The 13,720-nt window shown below is 40.7% G+C and overlaps 1 protein-coding gene across 4 annotated transcripts in view; it reads left to right on the forward strand.

Annotated features, from left to right (window-relative positions):
- The window catches only part of LIPA (lipase A, lysosomal acid type), a 105,110-nt gene that overhangs the window by 72,757 nt on the left and 18,633 nt on the right, over positions 1–13,720 (forward strand). For 2 of the 4 annotated variants that reach the window (XM_082423793.1, XM_082423792.1), the window contains exons 2-4: positions 1,726–1,837; positions 4,229–4,346; positions 12,307–12,555. In XM_082423793.1, the coding sequence (XP_082279919.1) occupies positions 1,727–1,837; positions 4,229–4,346; positions 12,307–12,555 (478 nt within the window). In that variant the 5' untranslated portion in view covers position 1,726. The remainder of the gene's footprint in view (positions 1–1,725; positions 1,838–4,228; positions 4,347–12,306; positions 12,556–13,720) is intronic. The other 2 variants (XM_082423795.1, XM_082423794.1) reach the window with 1 other exon arrangement.

Here is a 13,720-nt window from a genome sequence, read left to right on the forward strand (position 1 = left end):
AGGAAAAATCAACTGGGTGACATTTCCAGTTGAGTGGCTTCAGCTGTTATCTTCTGGAGCTTCCATTGTGGACAGCTGGTCCAGGTCCCGGAGGATAGGCCTCAGTGGAAAGGCAGGAACTGCCAGAGGCTTCACTGTTTCAAATTGTGGTTACAGACTTTCACTTTTCCTTTCAATATACTCCTTATTCCCGAGTAATAATGGGTTTTGAAAGGTTATATTTATGATAAAAGGTAGCCCGGAACTGTAAAGCCCTTCCCAACCACTGTAAAGAAATACAAACTTGTGAGTAAGCACAGTGGGCTTGCTTTGCCAGTACAGACTCAAGATAACATCCCCTCCTGTCTAGAAGTTCCAGGTTCACCACTGCTGGGAGAAATCACTGTAGCACCATCCGGAGATGCATCGACAGAAGGGAGTCAGTTCACTTTTGCAATCTTCTGAGAAGCAATTTCTTAAGACTTGTGGAATACTCAGTTTAAGCCCAAGTCTTAAAAACAGCTGTATTGTTGTACTGACGTACAATAGCAGGGCATATTTAGAATGTACAATTTTATGTTTTGATATGCATACACATGTGAAACTGTGATACGTTCAATATCATTAACCTGTTCATCACCCCCAAAAGATTTCCCTTTGCAATGCTTAGCTCCTGGCCCTCGTCTCCCCAGGCAGCCATTGATCTCCTTTCCGTCAATAGAGATAAGGTTGCATTTTCTAGAGTTTTATAGAAATGAAATCATACATATTTATTTATATGGTCTGGCTTCTTTCACTCACCATAATTGTTTTGAGATTCATCCATGTTATTTTATGTGCATTCCTTTTTATTGCTGAGTAGTATGTATATATCACAATATGTTGACCCATTCACCCATTAGGGGCATTTGGGTTTTTCCAGTGTTTGGCTGTTGCACATAGAGCTGTTACAAACATTTTTATACAAGTCTTTGTATGGGTATACACTCATGCATCTTTTTGAATGATTATATTTATTTTAAAAAATGTGGGAGGTCTGGGCTGTTGTCCCAGCTTTTCCTCTAACCATCTGGGTGTCCTTGGAAGAGTCGCTTCCTTTTGCCTTTAACCTCCATCCCCAAGGTCTTTGCTACACTGTGATTTTGTGCCATCACTGCCAGAAACTAGATGGTCTTTGTTGATGGCTGGAGGGTCTCAGAAGCAAAGAGGGGTGGTCTTCTTTCCCTCTATTTCTCTTGCAAGCTCTCTTTTCTTTCATTACACTTTTTCCCTTGGGTGTAATTTTATGCAGGAAGGGAAGTGAATAGCTAGTGGGAGCAAGAGCTCATATGGGCTGAACTTAAAAGTGTTTAAATTACAATTAGAGAGGAAAAGGTGGGAGATTAACAGGCTCCAGAATTTTGGGGATCTTCCTTTTTCTCAACCTATTCTCTTGTGAGTCCTCCTTTCTGCTATTTCTCTGGGAACATTATGTTTAACCACCTGGTGAGGAGGTGAGTGGGTGGTCTGGGCTCCAAATGTCACATATTAACTGGGGGTGGCGGGTGGGAGGTTTCCCAGTACAAAAGAATTCCTCAATTTTTGCTTCGAGGTATGGCTTGAGTCATTTGTTCTATATTTGCCCTTTACCTAACTTTTACCTGACCTAAACCTGGTTCAGAACTTTTCATGGGAGCATTATTTACCAACATAATTTTGTGTAGTAAAACTTTGTGTAGACAAGTAACAACAGACTGTTTTATACAGAATGAAAATGTGGCTCTGGTGTTTGGTGGTCTGTTTGGTCCTTGGGACCCTGCATTCCGAGGTATCCAGAGGGAAGCTGACACCTGTGGATCCTGAAACAAATATGAATGTGGTAAGTTTCTTGGGGCTTCCCTGGTGGCGCAGTGGTTGAGAATCTGCCTGCCAATGCAGGGGACACGGGTTCGAGCCCTGGTCTGGGAAGATCCCACATGCCGCAGAGCAGCTGGGCCTGTGAGCCACAGTTACTGAGCCTGCGCGTCTGGAGCCTGTGCTCCCCAACAGGAGAGGCCGCGATAGTGAGAGGCCCGCGCACCGCGATGAAGAGTGGCCCCCGCTTGCCGCAACTGGAGAAAGCCCTCACACAGAAACGAAGACCCAACACAGCCATAAATAAATAAATAAATAAATAAAAATTAAAAAAAAAAAAAAATGAATGTGGTAAGTTTCTCAAAGTCATCTGTTTTTAAAAACGCATCTGTGATCAATGTTAATTATTTTCTGAAATCCAGTTATGTAGCCCCATGAAGCCACAAACTCTATTCTCTTTATATCTCATTATGTTTTTCCTGTTCTCCGAATCTTAGATTCAGCTAGCTGGACTTTACCTACAAGGTAATGTGTATTTTACAAACCTCATTTACTGTTGAAACATACACTTCTTAGTAAGATAAGTGATATTTTTATACATTCATTTCATTTTTAAGTCTCACTGAATTTGTTTAAACAACAGTAAAAAAAAAAGTGTCAAAACTTTGGAAGGATGTTAATACTCAATGTGCTGAACAAGGACAGATTACCAATGTCCATAGTTCAGTACAAAAATCAAAGTATCTGAAAAAAATTTGTTAGAACAAATAAGCAAAAATAATCCCTCAAGTAATGGAAACATTTCAAAGTTATTAATCTTAAGTAAACAATTAAATCTGGAGATACCTTATTTAGGCATAAAATATGAGGAAAGTACATGTTGCTACAGAAAACAACAGCTTTAAAACAGATGACGCAGTGACGCAACTGAAGAATCAGGCAACCTTGGAGATGGAGATAAATTTATAGTCAGCCAAGAGAGTATGACCTGATATCAGGGTCTTAAGGTTACATTTTTTCTTGTCCCAGATCTTTTCTTTTTAAGTTTTTTTTAAATTAAAAGCAGTTTTATTTTTTAATTTTTTTCCTGTAAGAATGATAAACTTAAATCCTTTCAAGTGTTTGTGGTAGAGAGAATAATGAGTACTTATTTACATTAAGTCTTCTGGATAATTGAGTTATCCATATGCCACTGAGCTCCCAATTAACAATTGCCCCATGGATTAATTGGTACAAACTGCTATGTATAAAATAAATAAACGAGGATATGTTGTACAACACAGGGAATGTAGCCAATATTTTATAATAACTATAAATGGAATTTAACCTTTAAAAATTGTGAATCACTGTGTTGCACACCTGAAACTTATATAATATTGTACATCAACTATACCTGTTTTAAAAAAAAGAAAACAAAAAACAATTGCCCCATGGATCTTTCCTTATGGAGTAGTGAATTTGATCATAATTCCTTACTTTTCCTCTTTTCCCTCCAGTTTTATTGAAATATAATTGACATATAACATTGTTTTAGTTTAAGGTGTACAACATAATGATTTGCACTATGTATATATTGTAAAATGATTACCACAATCATTTTATTTATTTATTTATTTATTTATTTAACATCTTTATTGGAGTATAACTGCTTTACAATGGTGTGTTCTTTTCTGCTTTATAACAAAGTGAATCGGCTGTACATATACATATATCCCCATATCTCCTCCCTCTTGCGTCTCCCTCCCGCCCTCCCTATCCCACCCCTATTTACAATAGCCAGGACATGGAAGCAACCTAAGCGTCCATTGACAGATGAATGGATAAAGAAGATGTGGCACATATATACAATGGAATATTACTCCACCATAAAAAGAAACGCAATTGAGTTATTTGTAGTGAGGTGGATGGACCTAGAGTCTGTCATACAGAGTGAAGTAAGTCAGAAAGAGAAAAACAAATAGCGTATGCTACCACAATCATTTTATCTTTTCTTGTTCAACTCTACCTTGACATTCTAGTGTAGTTTTATTGGTCCATTGGTTAAAAACAGATTAATACTTTTTATGCTTCATTTCCCAGGATGGGGTCTCTTAAAACAAGCAAAATGGTAGATTACAGTATTACCTGGCATATTTAGAAAAGAAAGAAAGAAGTGTTTATTTGTACCTGGGAACCAGGATGGAAACAAAGAAGCCCAAAGCTATGGTAAAGTAAGACACACTTGGTGTAGAACATGTTAAAATGGTTTAGCTGAACATCTATGAGTAGAACACAGAGGTAAAACAAGTGGAGGATTTACTTTTGCAATGGGATGTTGGCTACTAGATTGAGCAGACTGAAATTTCAGTAACAATTCATTTCTTAAGTAAAACCTGGAGAATGTCATTGACACTTTGTCTTCTCCTTTGCTCCGCAGAGTGAAATTATCTCTCACTGGGGATTCCCTAGTGAGGAACACCTAGTTGTGACAGAAGATGGATATATTCTTTGCCTTAACCGAATCCCCCACGGGAGGAAGAACAATTCTGACAGAGGTATGGGTGTTTTCTGTGGTGAGAAAGGAAAGCTCTGAAAATTTTACAGCATTGCTGGAATTTGGCTCTTTTTTTATGTCAGTAACCAAGTTCAGATTTAACTTGAAAACATTGAAATGGGATTATTTTTTAGACCAAAGTACTCAACATGTTACATTTATGCAAGGTATATAAAAAATACTTCTTCTTTTAAAGAAATAAGGACAAGAGTCATCTAATTTCATATTTCGCTTAAAGGTTCAAAGGTCAGGTTTGTTTGAGGATATGCTAAAATCTCTGCTTTCTTTGTTATAAGGAAGCATTTCATTTAATAAAATGGTTTGAGCATTAAGTAGATAGCTCTTGCTGTTTGAAAATTACTTAATTTTTTGAATAGGTAATGTATTCACATAGTTCAAAAATCAAAGAGAATAAAAAGATACACAGTGAAATACCTCCCTCCCATCTCATTCCCCACCTCCCCAGTTTTTTATGTATCTTTCCAAAATCTCTTTATTTTAAATTTCTTTATCTCTAAAAAAATCTCTTTAGAAACAAACATAAATTATTATTTTTCCCTGCTTCCCTTTTAATATAAAATGTGGCTTATAATGCACATTCTTTTGTTCCTTGAATTTTTTACTTAATATTTTGGAGATTTTTCCATACAATACAGAGAGCACTTCATCATTTATCTCTGCTGATACATAGTATTCCACTGTATAACTGTACCATGACTTATTTAACAAGTGTCCTATTGATGGGCATTTAGACTATTTCTAGTCTTCGATTAACAAATATTGCTGCTGTAAGTAACCTTGTGTGTGCAAGTTTATTTATAAGATACATTTTCAGAAATAGAATTTTTGGGTCAGAGGATATATGGATTTGTGATTTTGATAGATATTGTTAAATTGCTTTTCATGTGGTCTTGTTCTGGTAATTACTCTCATAAGCAATATATGAAAGTTCTTATAGTTTTGGCTTAAAATATATGCATATTTTTTTCTTTTTCTCATAACTCAAGCAAAACTGTGGTTTCCAATGCAGATTGAGGAATTTCTAGATAGATTACTTGAAATTGTTAAACATCAGAATAAGGATCTGATCCTTAGTCAATCATCTCTCCAGATGTAGCTTATTTTTTTTCTTTTAACATTTTCTGATTTTAGAAACTTTCCTTAGGAAATTAAGGTGAGATTAAGGTAATTGGATAACTATCTCTTCTTCAATTAAAATTTTATGTGAGTAGAAAATTTTTATTCAAAGCGAACTTAAAAGCCCTCTGTGTTAATGTGAGCTTTGTATCATGATCTGTTTTTCTCTTAATATAATCTGATTTATCCATGTTGTTCTGCCATAAATTCTAGCTATAATGAGCCTTTCAGTAATGTTACCTGGTCAAGACAGCCAATGCTGTCTTTGAAATTTAATTTCTAACTCTTGAGAGTTTTATTATTTACAGATCCTCTTAAAAGCATGTTACAAAATGAGCAATGAGTTACAGCAAGGGCTTCTATTTTTTCTTCTGCTCAAGACACACAAAACATTTTATTTCAGAGTGAACATATGATCTTGATTTCCTTCCCTTTTTTTAAAAAAAGTAAACCCTGTATACAGATTTCGGATCCCATATAAAGAAAAATAGGTATTGATATTATTTCTCTTAAAAGTGGTTAGTTGACTAATAATTAGTAGTGTGAGCCATTGTTAAAAAATACAGGGAACCACAGTAAAAACATGCTTAGAGAATGTGCCTCCTCTTGTTTTTCTATATCCACCTCCAGGCTTCTCTTTCCTACAGCAATTAAAGCAAATAGTGCCAGATGCCCTATGGTATGTATCTCAACCACTGCAGGTGAAGGTGCTGTGCCCTGGGAAGTGAGCATCCTTTTTGATTTGCTCTCAGGTGGTAGGAAGAAGAATCAGGAGAATTCCGCCTGCCCCTAAATACTTCTGTGCTTTCTCCTCTGTAGGCCTTGGATTCCTCATCTGTAAAAACAGTCGATTGGCTGGGATGATCTCAAAGTTCCCCATTAGTCTTTATCACTCTCTGGTTCTATGGGTTATATTCTATATTCATTCATTCATTTATTTATTGGCAGGGGTGTGTGGATTGGGGCAGTGGATACCCTTGGTTTTCAGAATGGGGAACAGACTGAACGAACTCTAAACTAAGTCTGGTGATAGCATTAAGTTCCCACCCTTTTCCTCTGTTCTGCCGAGGCCTCCCTGTAGAGGATCAGTGGTATGTGTATAACACCTGCTGTGAGCTAAGCTCAGAGGTGAGTTTTGGAGGAAATCTGTGACAGGTGACTTAGTTATCTAAAGGAATTTGTGATTCTCCTGAAAACTGCATCGGTGCTTCTCTGATGGTTTGCATTTCCGTGGTCCAAGGCAGAGCACGGAGCTGAGGCTCTGCACTGTCCTTCACTCCCATTCAGGAGCAGTGTTGTCAGTGGTGCTGATTTGGCTTATTTAAGCCAGATAGACAAAAAGAATACACACAGTCCTTCACACCCAACACGGAACGCAGCTCATCCATGCCACTTCCTCTCCTGACTTCCCCCATCTATTAATAACACCCGCGTCCTCCTGGACGTAGACCAGAAACTGCATAGTCACTCTTGACTCCCATCCTGGAGGAGCTGTCAGGTCCTCTCTAGGCTCCCCTGTTACATGGCTTCAGTCCAGCCCTTTCTTCTCTTTGCCAGGCCACCATCATACCTTATGCTCTTGTGACCATTTACTTGGCCATCTGAAATAAGCTCAGAACCTGAGAGAGAGAAAGAATTTCAAAACAAGAATAGGGAAATTCAGTCTGCTTATCTTTTAAGAAATTAATGCTTTTAAGAAAATAATGCCATACATCTGTACTATTTATAAGTCATTACAAGATACGTTAAAACATTATTCATTTATCAAGGATGAAGTGAAGCTATCCCTCTTACCCTTCTTAATGTAGTGTTTCTCAGTTTTTGTGTTCTTCTGTGATGCTGTAACCTTACCCCTGGGTTCAGGGATGCTAACAGAGGCATTCTTGTCTGTGGGTAGTTGCTAAGTTGGTGTTTCTGTGAGGGGGCTAGGGCTGGGGATCTCCTATTCTGCCATCTTGCCGATGTCACCTCTGTTATTTATTTATAGGTACCACATTCCTTGTGGAACCTTAGTTTAAAGCTGTGTGGTGAGCATCTTTCAGTCCTGTCTCAGTGACCCCCTCTGATTGTATGTAGAGCCTCACTTGGGGACCATTGGAAGTTTTTTATGATCACAGGACTTGGCCACATGGCTCCCCTACCCATGCCAACTGCTCTCCTTTCTGCCAACCTCCCTGTTCTCATCCATCTTATGTAGTTTTGCAGGATTAAGCTTCGTAGAACCCAGGTGTAATTATATGATATTGCCACTCAGCAATCTTCATGAGTCTAATAAGTGAAGATAACACCATTCCTTAATATTTTGTCCTAGCTGTCGTTTTTACTGTTCACCCTCATTTTATATAGCAGTGGACCTTTGAAGTTCACCATGGATATGTGCAAGAGCTTCATGATTCCTCAAACTAGTGATTACAGTTATAGGCTATGATGTCTACGGTGCCTTCCTCTGTAGAATGGGATAGAATACCTCTTTCACAAGGTTTATGAGGAGTGCTTGAGAACCACTGGTTGCCAGCTGTGTTTACCCATCATCTAAGAAACATTCATCATTTATCAACTGCACAGGTTTAAAATGGCACCATAGCCAAATTGCAGATGGTATAACTGAAGTTGTATCTGTGGTAAGTATCAAAGAACAGCTCTCTCACATGCTGAAATCCAAATGAGTTATTTCTCTTTTGCTAAATTCTCCCTGGGCTTCAGCTGGCGACACAACTGTCTGGACTGGTGTTCACCCTGCCCACCATCTTTATTTCTATACATTCCTAAAAACATTTTTTTTTTTCCTGTCCTTCCAGCCCCACCCAGCTTAACTGCCAACTCTCCATGTTGCTTGAGCATGAAGGAGACACACTTCCTCCGAACTGCCAGATGCCTTGCTAACACCCCTCCTGAGGTGCTTTTCTTCCTCTGCTTCGGGGTTAACTCACGTGTGTACTTCTCTCTCCCCACCATCCCTCCCTGCAGCCACTGTTTGAAGGCAGAGGCTGTGTCTTTGTCACCTCTGTGTTCCTCACAGCAACCAGCAGCACCACGTTGTCTGCGTGGGTGGCCTAGTTAAGAGGTATTTCGGGCAATCTTCAGAATTGGGATTCTGAGGTGCGTGAAGGCAATGGATCCTCTCTCTAGTAAAATAAAACAGACACTTGTGCACACACAAATTTTATGTTGAGATGCAGAGGGTGTGTGGACTCAGTAAAGAATCCCCTGATTTATTTTTATTTAAAAACATTTTCTTTATTGAAGTAGAGTTGATTTACAATGTTGTGCCAGTCTCTGCTGTACAGCACAGTGACTCAGTTATACACATATAGACATTCTTTTTTCATATTCTTTTCCATTATGGTTTATCACAGGATACTGAATATAGTTCCCTGTGCTCTACAGTAGGACCTTGTTGTTTATCCATCCTAAATGTAATAGTTTGCAGCTGCCAACCGCGAAGTCCCAGTTCATCCCTCTCCCTCCCCTTCTCCCCATTGGCAACCACAAGTCTGTTCTCTATGTCTGTGAGTCTGTTTCTGTTTTGTAGACAGGTTCATTTGTGCCATATTTTAGATTCCACATATAAGTGATATCATATGGTATTTGTCTTTCTGACTTACTTCACTTAGTATGTTAATCTCTAGTTGCATCCATGTTGCTGCAAATGGCATTATTTCATTCTTTTTTATTTCATTGTATATATGTACCACATCTTCTTTATCCATTCATCTGTCGATGGACATTTAGGTTGTTTCCACGTTTTGGCTATTGTGAACAGTGCTGCTATGAACATAGGGGTGCATGTATCTTTTTGAATTATAGTTTTGTCCGGGTATATTCCCAGGAGTGGGATTGCTGGATCATATGGTAATTCTATTTTTAGTTTTCTGAGGAACCTCCATACTGTTTTCCGTAGTGGTTCTACCAATTTACATTCCCACCAAGAGTGTAGGAGGGTTCCCTTTTCTCCACACCCTCTCCAGCATTTATTGTTTGTAGATTTTTTGATGATGGCCATTCTGACCGGTGTGAGGTGGTACCTCACTGCGGTTTTGATTTGTATTTCTCTAATAATTAGTGATGTTGAGCATCTTTTCATGTGCCTACTGGCCATCTGTATGTCTTCTTTGGAGAAATGTCTTATTAAGGTCTTCTGCCCATTTTTCAGTTGGGTTGTTTGTTTTTTTGTTGTTGAGCTGTATGAGCTGTTTGTATATTTTGGAGATTAAGCCTTTGTCTGTTGCATCATTTGCAAATATTCTCTCCCATTCCGTAGGTTGTCTTTTCATTTTTTTATGGTTTCCTCTGCTGTGCAAAATCTTGTAAGTTTGATTAGGTCTCATTTGTTTATTTTTGTTTTTACTTCTATTGCCTTGGGAGACTGACCTAAGAAAACAGTGGTACAATTTATGTCAGAGAATGTTTTGCCTATGCTCTCTTCTAGGAGTTCTATGGTGTCATGTCTTGTGTTTAAGTCTTTAAGCCATTTTGAGTTTATTTTTGTGTATGGTGAGAAGGTGTGTTCTAACTTCATCGATTTACATGCAGCTGTCCAACTTTCCCAACACCACTTGCTGAAGAGACTGTCTTTTTCCCATTTTATAATCTTGCCTCCTTTGTCAAAGATTAATTGACCATAGGTGTGTGGGTTTATTTTTGGGCTCTCTATTCTGTTCCATTGATCCATATGCCTGTTTTTTGTACCAATACCACACTGTTTTAAAGAATCCCCTGATTTAGGCAATCCTTTGCCTGTCTGGTCAGACCTCTACTAATTAGGAAGCTTGAAATGTGTATTTAGAAAGCTCTTAGTGACCTGTGGAGTGCATGTGGGCTGTTTCTCATTGTTAAGCAAACTTCTCTATCAAAGTGTTGAGCTTACCCCTACTTTGCACCAACTCCAATAAGGGAATTGAAATTCACAAATCCATCCTTTATAGGGAAGTGGTTATATTTTAATCTGCTCAGCCTTATTTCAGAAAGTCACGGGATGCTGACACTAGAAGGATCTCAGAGTCCTGCCTGGGCCGGCAGTTTGGAGAACTTGCATTTTTAACATAACTCCCTAGTGGATTCCAAGGGAAAATCCTTGGGTTTGGGAACCCAGGTTCTAGGGCAACACTCTCATTTTACTGGGCGTGACAGGTTCAAAGAGGGAAGGGGATTTGCTTTAGGTCAAAAGATAGTGGCCCAGCCAGTTTGACTCTGGGTTCAGTGTTCTTTGAAATGGAGTGCGCGGCCTTATGTAATAAGTATTGAGCAACTTGATCCTATGATAGTCAGCGTATTTATTTCAGTTGGTTAAAACAAAGAAATAGAGAAAGGCCCGGCCTAAAATACATAAAGTAGCAACAGTAACAGCGAGGCCAACTTACTTCTGCCTAACTGGGAAATAAACTGTAAAATAAAGCCATCATCAAAAAAAGCGCCAACCGTGGAACATTTATATCTGAAAAGCAGTATGTGTCTGACGGCCTGGTGAGTGAAGTGCATTCTGGAGTGTGAGTAATTGCCTTTGTGCAGAAACGGTCTTTGAACTTTGCCTTGGGGTTGCCCATTGAACTTTCTGAGTCATAATTGAAAATTCACAACCTGGCTTGTGAGTTAGGTTTTGGGGGGAAAGACCATCAGGCTATGGTTTAAAAAAAAAATTATTTTTTTTTTGATTATATGCTTCAGGTTTCTGACCAATTTCTGGGTTTTCTGTTCTTCCCTTGTATGTGGTTCCTAAGGAAACCATTTCCTAAACACAGTGCTCTAACAAGCTAAACAGAGGCCTTGATCAGCTGGGATGTAATTCCTCGCCTCCCAGTGGCACTGGACAGATGTAGGGCCATTAGTCAGTGCCCGGGCTTGTTGACTCTAGCTCCCTGAGCTCACGCCCAGGCTCGCTTGGACCTTGATGGCACGCTGGGTAGGGGGCTGTATTCAGACCCTCTGTGTAACTGAGCATCACAAGGCAGTGTCAGCTGCACAGCACAGTTTGTCTCGTATTGGCAGCTTGGAGCTGGGGCTCAGAGTCAGAGTGGAAAGGAAGCGAGTGCTCTGCTCGGCACCCCTCCCTCCTCCAGTATTCCCTCCCTTCCTCCCGCTTAACCCGGATGTCACTGCAGGGAGGAATTCCCCAGCTGCTCACACCCGCTCAGGGTGGCCCCTGGCTACATAGCCTCATAGCTCTTTGTGTGTTTCCTTCATAGCAGTTAAGACATGTAAGACAATAAATAATAGCGTGTTATGTCAGTGATGATGCTTATAACCTCGGTCCTCCCCTCTAGACCGTGAGCTCTTGGAGAGCCCAAACCTTTTCTCATTACTTGATAATCTCTCCGGCCCAAGGCTTCAGTCTACCCGCTTCTACAGTCCTGGTCCTCCTGGGGACCGGGTTGACCAAAGCATCCACACTTTATAATGTTCCTTGCCCAAGACCACATTGAATTAAGGATCCTCCTGAGCTCGGAAGCACCGTACCTCTGTTTGAAGGCAGGCTGTGGTAGCAGAGAAGGGCAGAGGAAGCAGAAAGGCAGTTTGGCATGGAGATAACAAGCACTTTGGTGTCACGTAATCACATGGTTCCCAGTTCCACCATATACTAATTGTATTTACATCCTTGGGCGAATTATTTCTTTTTTCTATGCCTCAGAGTCCCCATCTGTAACGTAGGAAGAATAACATAAATGGCATGGTGCCATCCTGGGTACGCAGTAAACTCTAATTAAGGCAGCACCCTGGAAAGTGCACATGGTATATGTGGGGTGGGTATCTCTGTGTGTGTGAATATGCACTGTTTTTTTTTTTTTATTATTTCTTTCCTTCCTTTATTCCTTCCTTATTGCTTTTAGTCATCAAATTTGCCTGGAGCGAGCGCCACGTGACAGACTCAGCATTGGGTGCCACGGAGGCTGCAGTGAATGAGACAGACCGATTGCTGCCTTCTTGTTGCTTAGCGATCAAAGTGACCACCACTGCTGCTGGTGGGGCGAATGGCATCCTGAGGATGGGGTGTTTTTCTTCCCTGCTCTGTGATCCCGGCACTATTGTGTTTCCTTCTGCCGAGGGTCACCCCCTTTCCAGCAGGGTGACTGTGAAATGTGAGTGCAGTGATCTGGGCAGTGGCAAAGTCTGCATGCCTTTCTGAACGCTTCCTGTGGTTGGGCCATGTGCTGCACTCTGTGTGAACTGTCACATGACTTGTCACACAGCTCTTGGATGTAAGGGCTCTTATTACCCCCTGTTACAGAGGAGGAAACCAAGGTTACAGAGGTTAATTAACTTGCTCATTATAAAGTAGCTGGTTGGTAGTAAAGGCAGGATTCCCACGGCTTGTCATGGCATGTCTGCCCCTTGGACTCTTAGCACTGCAGCAATGTCTCTGATCAAGGGACAGTGTGCAAAGTGCTTGATTTAGATAACCTGCGTACCAGCTTCCATTGCTTAAGTTCCTGATGATGAGTGCTTTGGAGATAAGCCTCTCCTTAGTAATGATTTATTACATTTGTACATTTATTATTATTATTGTGAGTCACTATTATTTATCAGCCATTGTATCATCCCCACTTTAGAAAAGGACATCGATACTCCAGAGAGATTGAGTAAATTCTAAAGGGTTTCATATCCAGTAAGAACCAAAGTCTGTTTCATGCCAAGGCGCTGATCTTTGTGATCGCCTCCTCCTCCTCCTTCTTTTGGTTCTTTGTTGGACCTCAGCTGATTTCTCACACCATTTTTGAGCATGGTGGAGGCCTGTCCAGACACTGCCCTGGTAGAGAAGGCCAGTGCTGGGGAGGCAGGAGGAACTTCCCCATGCACCCGGTCATCTTCCTCTTGTGAGGCTGTGGGCTCAGCAGATTCATTTTTGGAGGCTGAGTAATCCCCTCCTGGCTTCCACCCACGTTTGGCCCCATCAGGCAGGCAGCGCCGTGGCGGCCCGTCACCGGGATGCATCTCTTTGCTGGCTCTGTGCTAACTACGTAGGTGACTGTGATGAAGTCACTTGCCCTCTCTGGGCCAAGGTACTTTTAGAGCTTTCCCTCAGCCCCCGGCCCTTGTACAGCCAGTTTGGACAAGCTAATTGCAGGGCACAGCAGGAAAGGCAGCCCTTGTCCTGACCTGTTGGTTTGTTGCTCAAAGACAGGCCAGGCTGCAGGTGCTGGAGTGTGTGGGCTAGGCTGGTCCTTGGAAGAATTGCCTGAGCGGGCAAGGTTGCATATCGTGGCCTGGCCTCCTATTCTCTGTCTCCTCCATCCATCTACTAGA

The sequence above is a fragment of the Balaenoptera physalus genome (genome assembly GCF_965194825.1).
Source record: "Balaenoptera physalus genome assembly, chromosome: 14".
Lineage (NCBI taxonomy): Eukaryota > Metazoa > Chordata > Mammalia > Artiodactyla > Balaenopteridae > Balaenoptera > Balaenoptera physalus.